At 43.8% G+C, this 24,942-nt stretch overlaps 1 protein-coding gene across 2 annotated transcripts in view; it reads right to left on the bottom strand.

The window, feature by feature from the left end:
- LOC139473631 (uncharacterized) overlaps positions 1 to 24,942 on the bottom strand; it is a 56,404-nt gene that overhangs the window by 10,321 nt on the left and 21,141 nt on the right. For both annotated transcript variants that reach the window (XM_071256305.1, XM_071256306.1), the window contains exons 9-14: positions 17,474 to 17,617; positions 15,213 to 15,365; positions 9,712 to 9,802; positions 9,283 to 9,396; positions 4,545 to 4,678; positions 3,504 to 3,587 (exon numbers count right to left, since the gene is read on the bottom strand). In XM_071256305.1, the coding sequence (XP_071112406.1) occupies positions 3,504 to 3,587; positions 4,545 to 4,678; positions 9,283 to 9,396; positions 9,712 to 9,802; positions 15,213 to 15,365; positions 17,474 to 17,617 (720 nt within the window). The remainder of the gene's footprint in view (positions 1 to 3,503; positions 3,588 to 4,544; positions 4,679 to 9,282; positions 9,397 to 9,711; positions 9,803 to 15,212; positions 15,366 to 17,473; positions 17,618 to 24,942) is intronic.

Here is a 24,942-nt window from a genome sequence, read left to right as displayed (position 1 = left end):
AGTGTAAGATTTAGTACTCGGTTTGTGGCGACATTGACAAGCTCTGGAAACCACACACAACATGGCCAATAAGGCACTACTAGAGGGTTGCTGTGGATATAATCTTCTGCAGGGTCCATGGCAACAGGACTTGGGGAGGATATGTATACATGTTATATTCTCCCACGTGAATGCCAGAGCATCGTGATCCACAGCTTTACGGTCGGGCATCCGGTGAGGCAGGACCTTGTGATGTACAGACTGATAGAGAGGTGCATCTGCTGGGGCAGTACAGTATGGCCAAAAAGGTAACTGTCACAAGGAGAGTCGATGGGCGGCCATTCGGTCAAAAAATACAAAGTGGAACAAAAGGACAAAAATACGCAATAAAGATCAAATATTACGAATAAAAAACTAAATGTTACAAATAAAGGGCAAAATACAAAACAAACAGATGCTGGTTAACCAAATACAAAGTTGAAAAAAAGGTCAAAAGTACACAATATTAATAGTCAAATGTTATGAAAAGACGTCATAAGAAAAGAAAGAACAATGTGTACGAAAGAACGTCAGTGAACACGAAAGGACGTTTACAAGAACGCCAGATGGTGCTGCAATTTGTAAAACATTACGAGTTTAATCAGCTTGTTCCACTGTGTATATGATAACTGCATCCTGAGGTGTACAATGTATTACGTCATTCCTCGTGCACTCACTGTCTGATGTCACACACACATAGATAATAATGTACACACTCTGTATATACATGTTGCGTTTAAGCATCATCACCGGTCAAGGGCCTTTTCATAAATACAGTATACTGTGTAAATCGGACATCTGCCTAATTTTGCATACAACCTTCAATAAACACTCATTTAACACTAAACTAGGATTAATCTACAATGATCCAATAGCTGTTCATGCTTGGTGCAACACGAGGGTGCTATGATGCCGAGTTTTGTTTCAGATGTACATTTTCATAACATCTGAAAAGTGAACGTTGTGCGAGTATTTGTTTCATTTAACAGCTTTGACAGAAATTGTGTGTGAACAAAATGCTGCCTAATACCTGAATGTCAAAAATATATATCAAATGTATTTATATTCATATGTATAACGTTACACAGTAGTTAGGAAAAAAAGCTTGCCATAAATATAGTCTTGCCCCGCTTTCCCGGACGATTTTCATTCAAAACGAAATAATTACTACATAAATTTACCCGTATATCCGGAAATTCAGTTTCCAGAACTGGACGGTCATTTTCATACACAAAACACTGAAATGCACACAAAATTGTCTCACTCACCCGGACAATACACTTCCGCTGGTGGTAATCCTTTGATTCGTGAGAAGTCAATTAACCAAGTGACACTGAGTTACGTTTGAGACGAGCTTGTTTATTGTACATGTAATCCGCTTCAATAAATATGGCGTCTGTGGAGGTCAGAGGTCAAAGTTGTGTAAGTATGGCCTGTCAACCAGCGAAACGTAAGCGACACGCAGTTACAGCACGAGAAAGAAAGGGAAATTTGTCTGTTTAAAGAAAAACACCCGTCAGCAAGTTTAGAAACCATCAGTAAGCATTATGGTACTGAATTTGGACATACCATAGGAAAATCGACAATTATTGACAGTTCAAACTTCCATGACAGACTTTTTGAAACTTGTATGAATAAAGATTGAGTGGATGTACCTGTTTGCTCTGTCATCTGTAATGAGTTGCATGATTGAAGGGAAGTAACTCTTCCAGTAAGAAGCTGGTTTCAGTTATACGGAAATTTGTTTATACGGACGAATTGTGAAATGACGCAAGTGTCCATATAAATGAGGCACGACTGTACAGAAAATCAGTTTTCCTCTATGACACCAGCATTCGTTTTCAAACCAGATTTATTTTGCTTGTTTACATCCAGACCATTTATATTTGTGACAAAGACAATTTGTAAGTTGATGCCGAAATGTATGTGTAATTCAGGGATGTATGTATCCTCGCTTAGTGTTAAATGAGTGACGTCAGGCGGTGGGTGCACGAGGAATGACGTAATACACAGTGCATGCCCGTACACGACTGTAAACAGCACCAGGGAACAGTGCATGCTCGTACATGATTGTAAATAGCAACAGTGAACAATATATGCCCGTACATGATTGTAAATAGCAACAGTGAACAGTGCATGCCCGTACATGACTGTAAACAGCAACAGTGAACAGTGCATGCTCGTACATGATTGTAAATAGCCACAGTGAACAGTATATGCCCGTACATGATTGTAAATAGCAACAGTGAACAGTGCATGCCCGTACATGATTGTAAATAGCAACAGTGAACAGTGCATGCTTGTACATGATTGTAAACAGCAACAGTGAACAGTGCATGCCTGTACATGATTGTAAATAGCAACAGTGAACAGTGCATGCTCGTACTTGATTGTAAACAGCAACAGTGAACAGTGCATGCTCGTACATGATTGTAAATAGCCACAGTGAACAGTATATGCCCGTACATGATTGTAAATAGCAACAGTGAACAGTGCATGCCCGTACATGATTGTAAATAGCAACAGTGAACAGTGCATTGCCCTTACATGATTGTAAATAGCAACAGTGAACAGTGCATTGCCCGTACATGATTGTAAATAGCAACAGTGAACAGTGCATGCTTGTACATGATTGTAAACAGCAACAGTGAACAGTGCATGCCCGTACATGATTGTAAATAGCAACAGTGAACAGTGCATGCTCGTACTTGATTGTAAACAGCAACAGTGAACAGTGCATGCTCGTACATTATTGTAATCAGCAACAGTGAACAGTGCATGCTCATACATGATTGTAAACAGCAACAATGAACAGTGCATTGCCCATACATAATTGTAAACAGCAACAGTTAACAGTATTTGCCAGTACATGATTGTAAACAGCAATAGTGAACAGTGCAGGACAGCGTTTGAAACTAACAGTTTTCGTCCATCAGTCCTTATGATGATAACATATAGCAAAACCCTTAAAATGTCAAATTTCTATTAGTCCTAATGATACCTTTACCATTGGGCAGTTTGGCAAGGACTAGTGCCAATTTCTAACGCTGATGCTGGAGTGGGCATGGCTTATCGAATTTACAAATGTGAATAACTTAGAAAAATTATGATTCAAAACAACCCAAAAAGGAGCACCAACCTTTTTGGGACAACACAGGGACAAGTACATATAATCCCAACATGAAACAGCAGCTATAAAGAGCCAGCATGAGGGTAGTTGGGAGTGTTGCCTTCAGTAAGGTGATGTGAGGTAGGAGGATGAGTGAAGGCAGATAACTCTGTAACTGGTGACCCCGGATTCAAGAGTGCATCCATGCAAGCGGTTGTCACTCTATGTTAGGACTATGGGAGATAGGAAGCAAACTGTCACTCCCTGTTTTGTAAAATACATGAATAGCTCAAGTAGCTCAAGTAGACATTCCAAGAACACAACTAAAAAAGTATGAAATACTGACTACTGTTCAAGAGATCAGTGTTCAACCTACATGATGAGCGGGTCCACTCTGCTGGTTGTCCAAATATTTTAGTTCTTTTTCAAACTTCCTGAGGTCTGCCTGTCTTCTGTCAATCTGTAAAACAACACACTTTTAATCGGGGCATTATAGATTTCATCTTCATATAATTTCAGTAACATCAGTGATACTGAGGGGTTGTAACTGACTGAAAGTCTTGACATGGTATGACAGCTGTTGGGAGGAAGCACCAAGTGCCTCCGCCAGCTGCAGACTTGTGGCACGTTGGTGATGGCCACCAGCATGATTACTGTTCTGACAGACCAAGACTCAGACCTGGAGCAGCTACTGGATTACAATCCACAACCACTGGATCCTTCAATGTGAAAACACATCACAGACCACATATGCACAAAACATGCATGTGCTGTTACTCTAGATATACAAACATTATTTCAAAAAGGAAATAGTGTCTGCAGTTTTTGTTGTTGAATAAACATATTCTGTCATATACAAACATGTTTCAAAATACATATTCTTAAAATGATGTACTTGTAGCAGAAACATTGAAATATATGATCAGATTTCATAACGTGGATGTTGATGCAGCCATCCTTCGATGTAATGAACTGAATCTGCAGGCCCCTACAACCTGTTCAATCTTTGTATTAAGAATGTCCAGTTCTGCTGCTAACACACCTAGCCTGTAGATGCAGTTCCCTGACCTACCAAAGTTCTGCTGCTAACACACCTAGCCTGTAGCTGTAGTTCCCTGATCTACCAAGGTCCTGCTGCTAACACACCTAGCCTGTAGCTGTAGTTCCCTGATCTACCAAGGTCCTGCTGCTAACACACCTAGCCTGTAGATGTAGTTCCCTGATCTACCAAGGTCCTGCTGCTAACACACCTTGCCTGTAGATGTAGTTCCCTGATCTACCAAGGTCCTGCTGCTAACACACCTAGCCTGTAGATGTAGTTCCCTGATCTACCAAGGTCCTGCTGCTAACACACCTAGCCTGTAGATGTAGTTCCCTGATCTACCAAGGTCCTGCTGCTGACACACCTAGCCTGTACCTGTATTTTGTTTCCTGATCTACTGATGTCATCAAGCTCCTTCTGAATTTTCTCAATCCGTTTTCGAAGTTGATGTTGCTCCTGACGGACACTGTCTGGCAGAGATGAATTGTTGTCTCTTTTACGTTTCTCCTCTGAAGGAAACCAAGATAACACTACAATATCACACATTGATGAATACTATTTGACATATACAGTAAAACAGCCGCTGTAAAACTATCCAGGGTTAATATTTCAGAATATTTGTATATGTCCAAATGGCTTTCATCAATTGTATATAAGGTCCATTTCTATTTAGTATGCTTATCAGCCAACTTCAAGAAGAGTTATGCTTATATGGTGGACGAGGTAATTCAGGGATGTGAAGAGGTTTTCCCGAAAAAAGAGGAAAAGTCTAGGGGGGTCTGGTGGCATGCCCCCCTAGAATTTTTTTAAACATTTGATTGCATTTTAAGCAATTTCGTGCAGTTTGGACAACATTCACACCAAGAAATGTAATAAGTCAATGGCAAAAGTCAATAAGTCAAATAAACAAGTTGCAGTAAAATTTTGAAGTTAAATCAGTACTTTTAAAAAATCGGGCATAGCTTTCGCACCCCTGGCTACCCTCCAGGTCTGGGAGCAATACTGCCATAAACTTCAACCCCCATCCCCCAGACACAAGGACAACTGTCACAAGCGTGCAGTGTCTCACCCTTTCCCCATGTTGAAACATATTGAAAAAAAACTTACCTTTTGAAGAAAAAAACAAAACTCCATTGCAAACATAAGACATTAATACAACATATATCCCCATGTTATGGGGTTTTGGACGCTGAAGAAACATTCATAGTTTTCTCGCTAATCACATGAACAACTGTAAAACATCTCATTCACTTACAGACTAAAAGACAACTTATCTTAAAAACAAGCCATCAGCTGACCCTGAGTATTTACAATTTCTGTGTGACGCCACACCCCATGTTATAGTGCAAGTATTCGTGATAGAAAAATGATGTCCGAAAACCTATGCAGGTGAAAGCTCTGATCGAAAACAAGACAATCCGAGATAGTTGTCCAGTTTTCGATCATATATTTCGGATTGTTTTTTTTCCATTTTTTAATTTCATTTTTACGCGGAAGATGACTTTTCCCGAGGACTACTGTTTTAAAAAACATGATTTTCCTCGTTTCCACGGAGATTTCACATCCCTGGTAATTTGTTGTTATTTTTTACATTTTTCTTATCAAGCTCATTTTTATATGCTGAGGACTTTTTCTTTTTATCTGTTATTAGCTTTCAAAAGAAAATAGATTCTTTATCAAAATTCTGTACAAAGTGGGGCACTTCTTCCCATGAAACAGTAGCAGTTGAATCAGAAAAGTCTTGCACCTACAATTGTCTTCAAAATGTTTGATTCTCAAATAAACCTATTCTATTGTATAGTACTCTTGAGCTATCAAACAATATTTATCATTGTGTAGCATTCTAAGAATACTACCTCTATTACATCATGGCCATAAATCCTCCATTTTGGCTGTCCTCGCCATATAAAATCTTAAGATTTACAACTGTCGCCACTCTTCTCGGCCAGCTATCTAATAGATCATCTGCGTATGTGCAAGGTGGGAAAACGTCACTTCTTTCAAATAACCAAACATCCTGCATGAGGTTGGAGGGACTAATTCCTGACATAATAGAGATAGTATTCTTAGAATTATACACAATGATAACTATTGTTTTGACAATTCCTTTGAATACACTACCTCAATTCCATCATAGCAAGAATACATCAGAGGGAAAGGTGAGACCTGGAATCTAGTCATCCCAGATAGCTGACAGCAGTGACAGATAGTACATGAAGAAAGTGACAAGTAAATGCACAAAAACCTGATATTTCTCTTGAAAACCATGATATTGGCATTGCTGTAGCTTCACTACCTGTACAAACTGATGTCATTTCCAGCTTAGATGACATCACTTACACTCTTGATGATGCCATTTCCTGTTCTGAAAACATCCTTTCCTGCCCTGGTGTCACCTCTGGTTCTCTGTGGACACAGTTAGCTTGACGACATTCCATACTGGTGCCAATACCATCTAGCCGTAGATCATTGCCACATGTAATAATGTGAGTCCAGCTGTTAACCTATGGTCTGCCTACCCTGGTTCACATATGACCAAAAAGGCTAATTTACCTCATAAGGTTTGTAGTCTGCTGAAATCCTGGACACCCCTAACCTCCCCGTTTCTCCGGAGAAAAGGGGCAGGAGCTACTGACACACTACAGCCTCGGGGTCCCACAAGCTGGTTCCAGATCTGCTTGGATATCATGTAAGTAGAAGTTTGTGAAGGTGTTAACGTGAACTCCATTGACAGCTTGATACGACCTGCTCTATGGATACTGAGTTCCAAGAAACCAAGTTTGTAGCTAAGGCTTGGATCTGCAGTTACTGTGAGTGTGAATTGATAGTTGAGCTTGTTGATAACTGTCCTGCTACTGTAGCCTTAGTGATGTCCCTATCTGACAAAGGCTTTCAGGATAAGATCAGTCATCTCCTGCACTTTCTATGACCTTCAGTGGCTGTAAGGTGGAACTTGAAAGCTCTTTCTGGACACAGTAATCCTGATTGTGAGTGAGCGTGGAAAAATCAATGGCATGTAACTCTGACACTCATTTGGCGGTTCTAAAGGGCTGATAGAACAATGGATAGATTCCATTCAGGAAACAAACTTTGATGTCTTCTTGTTGAAAAGCTCTCATAAGACGAAAAAGTACTGGGTGAGAACCTACTGAGCTGAGACCCTGTCTTGTTGGGGAACAGATGTTACGGCTGACCTGTAGTCCTCAACAGTGCCAAGCTGGAATTCCTTCTTCTGTTGTGGCAATTGTTATTATCCCAATCGTTCTGCTCTCTGCCATTGGCAGAACTTCCACCATCTAATACATATGGCTGAAAAAGAAGGTCTCCAAGATCATACCACTGTTGCAGAAGCAGACTTGGAAAATCCGGAAGCCTGCCTTTTCCATCTGATAGTTTCCAGGCATGGAGGCGGAGGTAATGGAGGACGTTCCAACAGTTTGAGAGGTCATGCCATTAGAAGTGGGAATAGTCTTGGGTTCCATGCTCTGTTGGACCTAGCCAGAGCTATCTGAATGATGACGCAGTCAGTCTCCTCCACCTTCTTCATTACTCTGTCTAGGAGAGACCAAGGACAGAGCAAGGAAGGAATGCGTAAGCGAATAGTCCCTTCCAGTTCTAGAATAAAACGTCCGCAGAGAACTTGAGGGTCTGGTACCGGGCTGATATAAACAGGGAGCTTGTGGTTTAGACAGGCAGCAAAAAGGTCAGGATGTGTGTCCAAAGTCATTGTTATCCATTTGAACACATCTGGGTGAAGGGACCATTCTGTCAAAATCATCTTGTTCCTCCAGGAATTTCCCCGGTATGTGTTGACTTTCCACTCTGCAGTTGATCCAATCTGCCGATCTGAACAAAATTGTAACCTCCTTCAGTAAATTCTCTGACCTCGTCCCTCCCTGCCTATGGACAGTTGATGTGAACAGCCTTGTCTTCCTGTGACCATTCTCCCTGGATCCGTCCATGTTAGCGGCCTAGCCTGTGCTCAATGCATAAATACTATCTCCCTCAACACTAACTGTTTGATTGGCATTCTAGGAGTTGATGAATAAGAAAGAAAACGTACAACCTTATGGATAACAACTGCCAGTTAACTGCACTACGTGACATTTTGATGTAGATTCTTACACTGTTATCAAGCTGTTATCACTTCAACTTGATTACGGGGTAACAATCTACATCAAAACGTCGCTATATGCAATGAACCAGAAGTTGTTATTCATAGAATTGCACGTTTTCTTACTATCTCAAGAATATTAGAAATAGTTGAAAATATCAGTTTAAAGTTTTGAGATTTTATGGTGAGGACAGCAAAAATGCTGAATGTATAGCTATGATGTAATACAGGTTTTGTATTCAAGGGAATTATGGGGTTGGTATAAATGGGATGTTTTGGAACATTCCATACAAGATTTTGGTGTGGCCACTGAAGGTAGATTTGTTTTTAACTACTAAGACAAAAGGATCAAAGAAGATCTTTAACATTCATAGGAGTATCACAAACTCATGAAATTATTGGAAGAAGGGCGCTGCTGGAAAATTAAATTTCTTTCCTTTTGTAAATCTTTTGTTTTTAATGTAAAGTATGAGTTATTCACTCCAGTTATAAATACTGAAACCTTGTCTTCATCTCTTGTGTTTATGTGGAAAATATATCAAACATGCCATGATTTTATGCTCTTGACTACTAGAATCGTAATTGCAATTTACATTACAATTAACCAATTGTTTTTGTACCACCATGCCATATTAATTCCATGCATGTATAGTGTGCATGGGCCTGTGGCCTTCATACTGAAATATATTAATATGGTAATACAGGCGATTGGTAAACCAAGATGAACTGGGGGCTGTAAGAGACATTTGGTTTTGTTATAGGTGAATCTTTTCGTTGCCAGTTGTGTTACATACAGATGTGAAGTAACATTACTGTACATATGAAAAGCAAATCTCTGCATCTTCTTAAAGGCAAACTGGAGTTCACTAGTTCCAGCACTGACTGTAACTCCACATATTGATAATACTTGGAGAAAACTTCCCTGTTCCGATATTTGTCCTTTTACAAGCCACCTTAACCCTTTAGTGTCCTGTGTAGAGATACTAATAAGCCTGGTACCTTTAGCTCGCTCTGTGTTGACCAGCTCATCATAAGAATACTCCTGGACATCAGAATGGATACTGTTCACCTTTCCAAACCGCACCAGTCTCATTGATGTACACTGGCCTCCACCTTCAAACACACATGGAATGTATGATTAAAAAAGGAGTTATCACAGACACTTCACTACCTTCATCGGCAGCTTATTGATGAGCTACAAGTCTCATCAGTTAATCTGCAGCTCCATTCGATGGTGTACAGACTGCACCTACATGTACTGACCACTACGTAGAGCTACGAGTCTCCTCATCAGTTCATCTCCAGCTCCATTTGATGGTGTACAGACTGCACCTACATGTACTGACCACTACGTAGAGCTACAAGTCTCCTCATCAGTTCATCTGCAGCTCATTCAAAGGTGTACAGACTGCACCTACATGTACTCACCACTACGTAGAGCTACGAGTCTCCTCATCAGTTCATCTGCTGCTCCATTCGAAGGTGTACACAGACAGACACAACACTGACCCTTGCTGTCCTAGAAATAAATGAAAAAAATAACTAGAAAGGTTTTGCATTACATGCAAAAAATGAAGCAGTCCCATCCAAGTTCAATGACATCACACCTGTGCATTACAATTTTGAAACAGAATGACTAATACCTCCACCTCTCTTGATAACAAAGTTTGGACGACTTCCAGTTGGAAAAACAAATGCCTAATGCAGTACAACTTTTAAACTGAAAGTCCTTTACTTCTAGCTATGTTACCAAGCAGATAAAGTTATAGTTACCCTGGACTTTTAAATATGTGCATAAAAATCACAAAAAGTATGTCATAGTACAAGTGATATTATGTTTAGTACTAAACCTAATGATTCTTTAAATTATTTCTACACCTTCCAATGAAGTGAATAAGCAGTAGCATTTTCAATAGAAAAAGTTTTCATTTGATCATGTTGACAGCATTGCTAACTCTAAAAGTGTAAAATGTACAACAAATTGTATATTAATAATACTTATTCTATCTCACACTATGCATGGCCCATTTTTTATTAAGTGGAAATGTGCCTAAAGAAATGTTTCCAGCCACTAAAAAACAATTCAACCAAACACACATAGCATCACCATGGTCAACTCCCAACAATCTGGGTCATGCACGTTTTTCATGTCGGTCGACCAACACGCGTTGAACAGGTGCTTTCCTCAGCCAACACATTCTCTTTCTAGAGCTAACAGGCTAGAAGAGTTGTGATGCCTGGATTAATGGGTGGGCATACAGCATGTGAGACAGGATATTAGGTATCATAAATATACAAGTTATTTAAAATTTACAAATTTTTAAACTTATCCTATATTACATTATGCATTCATCCTACTGATGGAAGGTGGGCCGCAAATCCCTAGTCTATAAAGGCAACAACAGTAGGATAAACAGGAGGAAGCTGGAGCCAAACAGTGACACAGAACCATATCAGGTAACACTGTAGGATATACACGAGGAAGCTGGAGCCAAACAGTGTCACAGAACCATATCAGGTAACACTGTAGGATATACACGAGGAAGCTGGAGTCAAACAGTGACACAGAACCATATCAGGTAACACTGTAGGATATACACAAGGAAGCTGGAGCCAAACAGCGACACAGAACCATATCAGGTAACACTGTAGGATATACACGAGGAAGCTGGAGCCAAACAGTGACACAGAACCATATCAGGTAACACTGTAGGATATACACGAGGAAGCTGGAGCCAAACAGTGTCACAGAACCATATCAGGTAACACTGTAGGATATACACGAGGAAGCTGGAGCCAAACAGCGACACAGAGCCATATCAGGTAACACTGTAGGATATACACGAGGAAGCTGGAGCCAAACAGTGACACAGAACCATATCAGGTAACACTGTAGGATATACACGAGGAAGCTGGAGCCAAACAGTGACACAGAACCATATCAGGTAACACTGTAGGATAAACACGAGGAAGCTGGAGCCAAACATTGACACAGAACCATATCAGGTAACACTGTAGGATATACACGAGGAAGCTGGAGCCAAACAGTGACACAGAACCATATCAGGTAACACTGTAGGATATACACGAGGAAGCTGGAGCCAAACAGTGACACAGAACCATATCAGGTAATACTGTAGGATAAACACGAGGAAGCTGGAGCCAAACAGTGACACAGAACCATATCAGGTAACACTGTAGGATAAACACGAGGAAGCTGGAGCCAAACAGTGTCACAGAACCATATCAGGTAACACTGTAGGATATACACGAGGAAGCTGGAGCCAAACAGTGACACAGAACCATATCAGGTAACACTGTAGGATATACACGAGGAAGCTGGAGCCAAACAGTGACACAGAACCATATCAGGTAACACTGTAGGATATACACGAGGAAGCTGGAGCCAAACAGTGACACAGAACCATATCAGGTAACACTGTAGGATATACACGAGGAAGCTGGAGCCAAACAGCGACACAGAACCATATCAGGTAACACTGTAGGATATACACGAGGAAGCTGGAGCCAAACAGTGACACAGAACCATATCAGGTAACACTGTAGGATATACACGAGGAAGCTGGAGCCAAACAGTGACACAGAACCATATCAGGTAACACTGTAGGATAAACACGAGGAAGCTGGAGCCAAACAGTGTCACAGAACCATATCAGGTAACACTGTAGGATATACACGAGGAAGCTGGAGCCAAACAGTGACACAGAACCATATCAGGTAACACTGTAGGATATACACGAGGAAGCTGGAGCCAAACAGCGACACAGAACCATATCAGGTAACACTGTAGGATATACACGAGGAAGCTGGAGCCAAACAGCGACACAGAACCATATCAGGTAACACTGTAGGATATACACGAGGAAGCTGGAGCCAAACAGCGACACAGAACCATATCAGGTAACACTGTAGGATATACACGAGGAAGCTGGAGCCAAACAGCGACACAGAACCATATCAGGTAACACTGTAGGATATACACGAGGAAGCTGGAGCCAAACAGCGACACAGAACCATATCAGGTAACACTGTAGGATATACACGAGGAAGCTGGAGCCAAACAGCGACACAGAACCATATCAGGTAACACTGTAGGATATACACAAGGAAGCTGGAGCCAAACAGTGACACAGAACCATATCAGGTAACACTGTAGGATATACACGAGGAAGCTGGAGCCAAACAGTGACACAGAACCATATCAGGTAACACTGTAGGATATACACGAGGAAGCTGGAGCCAAACAGTGACACAGAACCATATCAGGTATCACTGTAGGATAAACACGAGGAAGCTGGAGCCAAACAGTGTCACAGAACCATATCAGGTAACACTGTAGGATATACACGAGGAAGCTGGAGCCAAACAGTGACACAGAACCATATCAGGTAACACTGTAGGATAAACACGAGGAAGCTGGAGCCAAACAGTGTCACAGAACCATATCAGGTAACACTGTAGGATATACACGAGGAAGCTGGAGCCAAACAGTGACACAGAACCATATCAGGTAACACTGTAGGATATACACGAGGAAGCTGGAGCCAAACAGTGACACAGAACCATATCAGGTAACACTGTAGGATATACACGAGGAAGCTGGAGCCAAACAGCGACACAGAACCATATCAGGTAACACTGTCTACTGTCATAAGACACAGCGTGTGGAAAAGGGAGAAACACTCCAAAATGTTGTGACCCTGATACGTGAACAGAGGAAACACATGAAGTGGGGCACAATATGAGTAACATGTTCATACATAGGAGTGTATGTTATAAAGCCAGACAATAGAATGTATGAATCAAAAACGGAATCCAGCCAAACAGGGGTATCACTATCTCACATGGACGAAAGGAAAGCCAGCTTGGTATGTCTTTTCACACTTCATCAAAACCATCAATCACACCTCAGGAATTGAATCGATAGGTAAGATGAGAAGAGGAACGATCGACCTTATCGACAATAGGATTGTGTGGAAGACAGTAGTGTCACTGCAAATTAGATAGCTGGAAGTGGGACTTTTTCTGCTGGTGCACGTGAGCAGGTGTTTACAAACAACATGGATACCTTTGATGATGGAGACAATGTTTTAATAGATGAAAGGGGAACTGCTACAGTGATATCCGTGTTGACAAATGGATATTACAGGTTACAGTTTGATGGTCCCAAATTTGAATTTGACTGTGATGAAGGAAGATTATAAAAAATTTCACTGTGACCAACGTTTTGTCACTGAAACACCATCTTCGAACACGGCGAATCAGACGACAACTCAAAGCCTAAAGTTGCCCAAGGTAAATTTGTGGCTGTTGAGGGCGGTATGATCTATGGCGTGATCCTAGACAATCAAAACAAAAATACAGCCAAGAAATCTTTGTATGATTTGAAAAAGTTTGATAACTTTCTAAAAGTCAGAAATGAAACTAAAAGGGGAGAAACTTACAATGGAGAGCTGACCCCATTGGTGATTAAGTGATCGAGTTCCTGTGGCAGTCCGGATCAATTGGAATCAATAATCCAATGAGCATAATAAACTGTCTAAGGCTCTACAACACCATCCATGTTGGTTTAAGAGGTGTCAGTGATCATTACAACATGTGTTGGGGCGACATCACCTTGCATGTTCATGGAGACCAAGAATATTTTGAACTGTCCACGAGACAAGAAAAGAATAGGTCCGGTGAGAATCCTCGTGACTGTCACGACGTAAGCCTCCAAAATGTGGTCTAATTTTGCTGATCCCTCTCGGTGCCCTGTGCAGGTGTATAAGTTGCATGCCTCCACGCGTCCACTCAACTTCTGTCGAGCTGATGATCCCTTTTACCAATGTTTACACCAGCACGCACACTGTAGGCATGCCTTAACCTGGTGATCGGTGGTTTATCCACCATCGTATTGGGAAAAACAAACTTTCCTGACTCATAAAAAACATGTGCGATGCCGCCAGTCTCTAAACATCTAAAGAACTCACTAAACAAGAACTCGCACGTAACAACTTGTGCAAAGGTTGAATGACAATAATGTTCCGCCAATTCAAATAATTCAGATAACAGGTCACAATAACATCCACTCTGTGAACAATTACTGCCACATTAATCCTGACCAGCACAAGCAAATATCCAACATTATTTCGCGAAAAACTCCATCCCACACTGTGACATCCCAGCTTGTTGATGAAACTCCCATCATGCAGAGCGGCCCAATATCGCCATGAGACAACAGTCAGCAGTCTCAAATTATTAATGTTTCTGGTGGTGTCAACACTATGTTTGCTGGCAACATTGCTGGTGGAAACATAACGATTAATCTCGTTAAACCTCCAAGCCCAGTTCCAGTCAAAAGAAAGGGACAGTCATTGAAAGTGACAGTGACAGTAACACCGACCAAAGCATACTCTGACCTCTCCTCCTGTTGTTGTTACCGTTATTTAAGTTTCTATTATTCTGCAAAACTGTGCAAGTATTTTGTTTAAAATGATTCGAAGAACATTTTTTTCACAGCGAACGAATATGCCATGAAGAAGTTAAGAGGTTGTTTATTTTAGTTCACAGTAACTTCACACGTCAATGGAAACATGTATCACTACACACAATCTATATGTAAGATTTTGACATGTATCTGATGTTAATTCACATGGATTTATTTCTTAAAAGGGAAAAAATAATGCAAAAATGATATATAGAATTCATCACTCATGTTTTTTAATATGGGAAATATCAACCTCGTCTCGTTAATCAGTATTTATATACATGTATATGAATATCAATGAATACCAACTAACTAAGTCGAGGTTGATATTTCCCATTAAAAAAACCACTTGTGATGAATTGTCTATATGAGACCCAAATCAAGAGTACTAGTTGCACCTGTTTGTGAGTGGTATGTTTGTATGTGATGGCAGTGGTACCTGTAGAATCTTGGTGATGATACCAGTGATAGTGTGAGTCTTGCCTGTGCCTGGTGGTCCCTGCAGCAGACAGATCCGCGGCATGTGTCTCGGCTCCTGCACCGCCCGGCACACTGCGCTGATTGCCTCCGCCTGCGACTGGTTGTAACATTTCTACAAACAGAATCATTACCAAATCCCCCAATTTTTTCTTCATAATTGCTCACTATAGACATGATAGACTACATGATAGAATTATGCATTTGCTAAAATGCTGACTTTTGATAATAACACTATTTCAAAGGTGGCCTAGTCTATACACATACACTATTTTGTGATGAAGGCAATATGCAGAAGTCTGTGATTGTTCCTTGTCATCTTAAGAACGGTAAATTTTATATTTGTAATACTTATCCAATCTCACACTATGCAATTTTTCCTTCTTTCGATCCTTATGTGGAAATGTGCTTTAAAAAAGTTTTCAGTTAAAAACGTAACAACATGAGATCAGGAATAAAATGATGTAGGACATCGTTACATGAACAACCACATAGCTGTGTATAGAGATCTTTTCAGCTTACAACTTAGAATCAATCTGGAAGGGGTCTCCAGCCAATTAGTTCTACTGATCAACAACATCCACAAAAGCATCTTCAAAGCAGTACCGAAACATGTGCACAAGGCAGAGCTGGGCAGGTAAAGGTTGGGGACACGGTCGAAATGTCCAAGCCTTGTGGTGACTTCGATGCTGGAGACCGGAGTCTCTACAGACGAGGTTGATCACCCTACCATTGGGTACTCAGTCTGGGAACCCAGATAAACATGACCTTGGTGGAGGCCCTGAACATCAGTGATGGAGATGTCACATAGATAGTGGGAAGCCAAGTCCGTATCAGACTTCCAAACAACAACCATCCATGATGGCGGACTGGGTACAATTGCTGTGTAAGGTAAGGTAGAGGTGACAGCTCTCCTCTCATGTGGACTGGATGTCGTAGATGAAGACAATTCAGCGATGGTGTAGGCCTGAAGTATAGTTGAATGGAGCCAAAATGAGACTGTTGTATGGGAGACTTCCATGGTGGTCCCTGTAGAAAGAGGGATGAAGAGCTGCTTGCAGGCACGCATAAGTGGCCAAGCAGTCTCGAGGTAGATGAGGAGCATTTGAACGGGCATAAGGTGATGTCTTCATGGTCATCTGGGTTGAGAATGGACACCAATGACTGGATGGACAAGAAAAAAAATGAGCGTGGCTCATCTAATACCCCGCCTAGAGTGTCAGTAGTTTCAAATTAAATAGCGAGGATAGGGTTAGGGTTTGAAAAATTCATAAAAAAATGGAAAATTAATAAAAACATTTTTTTTCTTTTGACTGCACCCCTCCAAATGACACAGATTATATGTACTAAGTTTTTGGACGGACGGAACCTTGGTATAACTATATACCCCTGACATTTTGTCGGGGGTATAAAAACAAAAAGTCTGTCTGTCCCGGAAGCTGATTCTTCACGATGAAGGAACTGTTTGGACTGAGTGAGACGAACTGTCCTTCGACATGATCGTGTGGACATCCGTTATGATAGGTTGTTCTAGTGTAGATGTGGGCACAGACACACTGGGGACAGATGGCTGGTTCGTTTGGGGAGAAAAGTGCCAGAGACCATCTTCTCGACCCACAGGTAGGGGATGGTAGATGCAGGTGGTTTCACAGCTGTTACAGTGGAGGGGACAGCTGGCTTGGTGATGTGTTTGGGCTTCTTAGAAGACGAAGGCCCATCCTCAGCATTGCCAGATTTAAACTGACGGTCAATGTTAAGTTTCTGACACTTGCGTAGGTATAGACCAAAGGCTTCCTCTGAGAAGTTGGAACATTGGGAACACTTGTTGTCTGGAAGGCAACGGCCACGATCATGTGGATCAGCTGTTTAGACATTGTACAGACTGAGTGTGTATCGCATTCTGTTCCCATCCTCTTCTAATAATTGTGTAGCTATCAAGGAGGAGGAAGCTCATTCAAAAAACACCAAATAGGATTCTCTAAGATTCAATACACACCTCTACAGAGTGGCGATGGGAAAAGGAATGCTGTGGAAGGGGTAATCATGTGATCAGGTCGTGAAGGATTACAGTGTGTGACCTGTTTGTTTGAGTGGTGATGCTGGGATGGGTTCGGGTGATTTGTTTATAGAAGATGGAAACCTTGTTCAAGCACGTTTCCATTTAGGATCGAAGAAATGCATAGTATGAGATAGGATATGTTTAAAAATTCATTGGTTTCCTACCAGCAGAGTTGGGTCAGGCTTATGTGTATCTTGGTGGAAGACTCTCTGGCTGCTTGGGTGCAGGATGTCCCTAAGCAGTGGACTGCGGGGCAGGTACGTGAGTCCCTGGAACTGCCGTCGACTGCTGACCAGTGAACACAGAGGCTGCAACAACAACGACAACATGACAAAATGTCACCAACAGCACTCTACCCACAACAAAATGACACATCACCCATAGCACACTCACCACATGACACCCACAGCACACTAACCACATGACTCCCATAGCACACTCACCACATGACACCCATAGCACACTCACCACATGACACCCATAGCACACTCACCACATGACACCCACAGCACAGTCACCACATGACACCCACAGCACACTCACCACATGACACCCATAGCACACTCACCACATGACACCCATAGCACACTCACCACATGACACTCACAGCACAGTCACCACACGAATCCCACAGCACACTCACCACATGACACCACGTCACCATAGTACACACACTACATGACACCATAACACCAAAAGCACACTCACCACGACACCATAGCACACTCACCACATGACACCCATAGCACACTCACCACATGACACCATAGCACACTCACCACATGATACCCATAGCACACTCACCACATGACACCCATAGCACACTCACCACATGACAACCACAGCACAGTCACCACATGACACCCACAGCACAGTCACCACACGACTCCCACAGCACACTCACCACATGACACCACGACACCATAGTACACACACTACATGACACCATAACACCAAAAGCACACTCACCACGACACCATAGCACACTCACATGACACCCATAGCACACTCACCACATGACACCATAGCACACTTACCACATGACACCATAGCACACTCACCACATGATATCCATAGCACACTCACCACATGACACCCATAGCACACTCACCACATGACACCACAGCACACTCACCACATGACACCCATAGCACTCACCACATGACACCCATAGCACACTCACCACATGACACCCATAGCACACTCACCACATGACACCCATAGCACTCACCACATGACACCCATAGCACACTCACCACATGACACCCATAGCACACTCACCACATGACACCAATAGCACACTCACCACATGACAGAATGGCACCCATAGCACACGCACCACATGACACCGATAGCACACTCAACACATGACACCCATAGCACACTCACTACATGACACAATGACACCCACAGTACTCACCACATGACACCCATAGCACTCGCCATATGACACCATGCCACACACAGCACTACATTGACACCATGCCACAGACAGCACTACATAACGCCATGTCACACACAGCGTACTCACCAACATCACATAATAACAAATCTATTAAAATCCTAGATATTTTCATATTTGTATACTTATCCTGCATTACTCCTTAATGCTTATCGCTGCTTGTTCTTGACAGAGAAAAGAGCTGTGTGAAGGTCTTTGCTTGAAGAAGTTGCTCCAACTAGCTGAGAGGCCAACCCATCATGCAGCTCCCACGTGACCAAAGGAATTGACGTCACGGATCCTCACATTATTCTGGAGTTCGGAACATATGAAGGCATCGTGGGGAGGTAGATCTGCGATGGGTGGGTACCTTTAGAGTCTAAAGTTTAGACACAGTAATGCAGGATAAGTATACAAATATAAAAAAATATCTATGATTTTACTAGATTTTTTACTTATCTTGCATTACTCCTTAATGCATCTTTATCGGATGGAACCGGAGGAGGGCATACCTTCAGATGTGGACTTTCATCTTATTTCCAGACTCTGTTCCCTAGCCAATACTTGGCTGTATGGTCAGCTTCAGGTGACCACTCCATGTATGGGAACCTTCAACTCCCTCAGCCCATCCTCGGCTGTGTGGTCGGCATCAGGTGACCACTCCATGTATGGGAAACTTCGTCTCCAGCCCGTGTGGAGGATGATGGCTTGTAGCCAGAGGGCGTCTGACTTCCGCTCGCGAGGTCGCAGATACCGATACGAAGAAGCGTTGTCGTTGTCGATGGCGTACCTTGGATCGTCGGATGTAGCAATGAAGCGCACTATCCGGACATAGACGGAGCTCTAGTTCATCTTCCACGCCCACAATCGATGAAAGGAGGGGATGAGGAATGATCTATTGGGCTGGCCTGGGAGCTGATTCTTTGCAATGAAGTCCCAGCACAGGCCCAGTTGCACAGCTACTTGTGCTCCCTGTTCAAAGCAGGCCCGTGTGACGTCTAGGGCGTGTAGCTCATTGACACGGGCTACTGTTGCGAGCACCAGTAGGAAGACTTTTGTCAGATTGTAGAATGACGACCTTTCGAGTGGCTCGACCAAAGTCAGATCGAGGTTCCATGTCGATCTGATCTTCTGGACCACTTTGGGAAGGAGTACAGGTGGCGGAAAAGTGTATGCTTTTAGTCCTTCCCAGGGGACACTGAAAGCGTCGACTGCCCAAGCCAGTGGATCCGGGACCGGAGATAAGTAGGTGGGGATCTGGTAGTTCTGGCTGGTGGCGAATAGGTCTATGTTGGGGAGACCGTGGTCTCGACAAACAAGAGTGCGGCGTCTGGGTGAGGTTTCCACTCTGTGGGAGCCACTGTGGCTGAAACAGGGCATCCGCCAGGTGGTGGACCTGGAACTGGATCCTCAGATGATCCACCAGGTGCAACAATCGGAACGCCTGTTTAACAGTTTAACAGTTTATTCTCCAAACCAACGGCGGTGGTACAAAAGAACAAGCATGTAAACAAAGTATTGATATGTGGTAAGATGAGAGTATGTCATGCATGAATATGTTATATGAAGGAGCGAAGTCGAATGAGTCGTTCCCTGGTTCCAAAGGCACCATACGACAGTGATGTTGTCTGTCAAGATGGAGAGCCGGGCGTGTCTGAGGGCCTGCTTCCAGTGAGCGATGGCCAAGATAATTGCAGAGGGGATACAGAGGGGTCCTGGCGCCTGATGTAGGGCACCAGGAACATCTGAACTGGGCGCAGTTGGAGGTCAAGTCCTGCGCTGAGGTTAGGAGGCCCAGGAGGACTTGCCATTGACGCAGAGTGCTTGGTAGGTGGAGAGCTGAAGTCAGGTGCACCTGCATGCGCTCCCACCATTCTCTGAGTACAGAGATGAGATCGAGGTCCGTGTGGAAGAGCCCCCCGTTGAACTGAAGGCGCTTGGAGGTGTCAACTCTGACTTCCTGAGGTTGATCTTCCACCCAAGATGGTGTAGGAGCCAGAGGCTGAAGTCCCTGTGGCGGAGTAGAGTGACCGGGTCCAGATGGTCAGTAGGCAGTCGTCTGTGTACGCCGGCAATGGAGGTACGAGGCTATCGGCTTGATAAGCCATGTGAATAGCCGAAGAAATTCCAAATGGGAGGACTGCCCATTGGTGATGGACTCCCATGAAGATGAAGCAGAGGAATTTCTGGTCGTCGGGATGTATAGGGACATGTAGGTAGGCATCCTCTATATCCAAGCTGATGAGCACCTCCTGTGCCTGGATCCGGGATTGCATCCTGAAATAAGGTGGACGCGCCAGGTAGCGTTTGTTGAAAGCAGCGAGGTTGTGGATCATCCTGTGTTTGTCCAAGTCTTTCTTGGGGACAAGGAAGACAAGTGAGTAGAATCCCGGTGTTATGGCGTTTACAACCTCTATGGCTTTCTTGTCTAGCAGCGGCGTGATGTTCCGGCTCATTATCTGCTGTTGGGTGGGGGGGTAAGTGTCCACTATGGGTGATGACGTAAGTGGCGGGTTGTCTATAAGCTATCACTTGAGGTCCCTGCGGTTGGCGTTACCTCCCTTGGGGAAGCCGCAACAGGACTGGTATGTGCCCGAGGACTTTCTTTTCCCCTTGCCTCTGCCCCAAGAGGTTGAGGTGGAGCCCTGCCTCCGAGTCTGGAGAGTGTTGCGTCGTGGCTGTTAGGAGCCAAACTGGGAAGCCTTAGCAAAGCTGGCTGCGACACCCTGGCCAGGGCCTTGAAAGCAGCCTCATCACGGGCGAAGGCTGAGACCCGGGAGTGTGTGTTGGATATCTGTCCATTAAAAAGGTCAGAGCCGGACCAAGGTTGACGGAAAACGTTTCTCTTGAACTCTTGTTCCCAATTCAACAAGGCAAGGTACCCAAGGCCTCTAGTGGTAGTGAGTTCGATGCGTGTGGCGAATCTCGGTTTCCACGTAGGCGAGTTTGCTGTCGGAAACTCGGACTGAGGTGGAGCCGTTCGATCCCGTCACGTGGAGCATGTCCTCATCTAAGGAGTGAGCATGGTCCGTAACTTGAAGAGAGTGGACTGGGAAGTCATCTTGTCTATTACGTGGGTGACAGCTTACTGAAGTCCTCATCCAGAGCTGAGATCATGTCTCTGATCAGTGGGTCAGGAGGGATCGAGGTTGGGTCCGCAAGAATGGCCGACATGCTATCGACCTCTAGGCCGGGCGAGGGAGCGATTGCCTCCAATCTGTCTGCCAGCCAGTCTGTGTCTTGGTCAAAACCCAGGTGGGATTCACCGTCCGTTGGGGTGTTGTCATAGCAAGGGATGAAGGCGCCCTCTGAGGAGTCGGATCGATAGCCACTGAAGCGTCTGCGAACCGGGGAGCGGCTCCTAGATTTTTTACCCTGTCGAGGAGATCTGCTGTCACTCTGATGTGAAGACGTACTTGGGGAAGCCGAGTCCGCGGAGTGACGAGAAGTAGAAGGTGTCTGTGAGGTCGGCCGATGTGGCGGAGGCAGAGGCGCGGGTGTCTGTATGGGCGCTGCGTAGATAGGTGTCAGCTGAAAGGGTGCTTGAGGAGGCGTCTGCAGAGGCGCTATGGGAGGCGCTATGGGAGGCGCCTATGGGAGGCGCTCTGTGAAGGCGCTGGCATCAACGGCTGTGTGGCCTGTAAGTACTGAATGTACTGGAGGAAAGAGGTGTCTATCATGGGCGTCTGTGCCGTAATATAGGTATAGGCGTCGTCTGGTATGTGAGCACCATGCCGGGCGTCAAAGTGGTCACCGCCATAAAGATATACGCTGTTGTGGTCGTCAAAGTGCTCTGGGTGGAGACTGCGACTGTGGGGTCCGACATCAAGTTGAGGTTGGGGGTAAGGCATCCAAGATGGCTGATCTTGTAGGCGAATTCTCGGAGCAGTCTGACATCGTGCGCCCGTTTCCTGGCCTGCTGTGTTCTGAGTTTTTTACACACACAGAGGTACTGACTGAAAGCTGTGGGTGAAAGCAGTAAACAGTCTTGACATCGGTGACCCAGAAAGCATTGAGATGTACAATAAGGCACAGTGGTTGGGGATCCCACGCCAACTTATTACCCCGGCACTTTGAGCAGGAGGGCATGATATCTGCAATGTGGCAGTGTAAAATCACAATGCGTCCCCACCCGATAATGTATGCTATAATTTGTTTATCCCACTGTGTGGGTTTATGAAACAAATATTACGACAAACGTAAGACAACATACAACAAAACAAACAATACTTGCAAGGATACGCCAATCGTGGGGTACCAAGCAAAAAGAATATAGAACGCAAACCAGTTCACTAACTGCTGGCTACGTAAAATATTCAAGATGGCTACTTGGAACAACAAGACACCTGGCATTATGTTTTCTTTTGAGAAAACACCAGTTATGCACATGTTTATCAAACATAGAGTGTACAAAATACAAATCGTAGGCACAACACAAAGACAAAACAACATTAACTCAAATAGCAAACACATAAGGGTTTGAACCAGTTTTATGTTACAAGAAGAAAAAACAGGTCTTCTCTCATCAAGTGACAAGAGTAATGTGAGGATCCGTGACGTCACTTCCTTTGGTCATGTGGGAGCTGCGTGATAGGGTTGGCCTCTCAGCTAGTTGGAGCAACTTCTTCAAGCAAAGACCTTCACACAGCTCTTTTCTCTGTCAAGAACAAGCAGTATTATGAATTAAGGAGTAATGCAGGATAAGTAAAAAATAATAATTTTCTTTAAAGTTACCCTCCTGATCTAATTGATTTAATTAATTAATGTTGTATGAACATTGTAGAATTTTCCTATTTGGAATATTCTATAAGTAATACGTTACCACTGTTATACCGAGGCTGTTGTCTCCCACAACTGCTCTTATAGCCAAATCTTCCACAGAGATCTCAATTACCTCATGCAGCACGTGCCTAGTCACCCATGCTGTCATGTGACACCCTTCACTCTTGTCTCTAGCGAGAGCAAGTGCTCAGGGGACGGACGGGCAGGCAGCAGCCCAGTGGTAACGTATTACTATAGAATATTCCAAATAGGAATATTCTACAAATTACATTAAGTAATACGTTACCACTTGTTATACCAAGGCTGATTACCACAGTAGGTGGTGGGGAGCACCTACAACCCGAACCTGACTGCTCGTGTTCCTTCCGACCAGCGGAAGTACACAACAAGGAGGAAGCACTCGATGCGCATGATCCTAGCTTGGCGTTACCATATAGGGATACCAAAGCACTGTCAAGCGCATACCGGAAGGCTCAATCGTCTTGCCAACGATTGGTGACTCTGAACCGCCCCACTGGATAGGTATTTCTTTGCCGCAGCGGAAGAAAACACAGTATCCGTGTGAGCTAAATCTTAGATCAGGTGAAACAGTCAGAAAGAGGGAAATTAATTTCATTCGGACCTTAAATCCCAAGAACAAGCCTACTTAAGCGTATGTAATACGCACATGACCTAAATTCAATATCTGAAAGCATGCATTACAAGGTTGGAATACACGACAGACAATTAAGTATATAATTGACAATTCAAATAAGGAAACACACAGAAAGCCGCACTCACCTGTGGATGAGCGCGCTGGCTTGCGGGACCCCCACTCCCGTACCCACTGCTGTGGGAACATTGGAATCGACCCAAATTGACCACCTGAAGCCTGAGGAGTTCGGAATTGCGCTGGGCACACCCCTTAGATGACTGCTTGTGCCGCGATCAGCGGCCCAAGACGGTGCACACCCTTCACGTCTTCATCAGAGACCTTTCTGAGGTAATGATTGGCAAAAACCGAGTCAGAACGCCAGTAACAACCCCGCAATATTCTGTGAACAGATATATTGGAGTGTAGGGCAAAAGTTGCTGCTAGCGCCCTGATCTCATGCGGGTTTGACCCCGCAACCAGTAACCCCCGAGCCCGGTACGCCCGATTGATGACAGAACGAAGCCATAATGTAATCGAGTTGCGAGTTATGTCAGCAGTCCGATTAGGGTTACACGATATAAACAGACGGTCACACCCTTGTCTGCGTTCATCCGAAGCCTTAAGAAAATACTTAAGGGCCCTAACCGGACACAGCGCTCTGTCCTCGGTATCAGCAGGATGTAAGATTTCTTTGAGTGATCTTACAGTGAATTCTCTCTCCGTTTGGCCAAATTTCTGATTCTTAGCGACGAAGCCCATGAGCAGGCCCAGGCGGA

This window comes from Haliotis cracherodii, unplaced genomic scaffold (assembly GCF_022045235.1).
Source record: "Haliotis cracherodii isolate W230 unplaced genomic scaffold, xgHalCrac1.p SCAF_3, whole genome shotgun sequence".
Lineage (NCBI taxonomy): Eukaryota > Metazoa > Mollusca > Gastropoda > Lepetellida > Haliotidae > Haliotis > Haliotis cracherodii.
The sequence above is the reverse complement of the archived record's forward strand: the minus strand, read 5'-3'. Positions and strand labels throughout refer to the sequence as shown.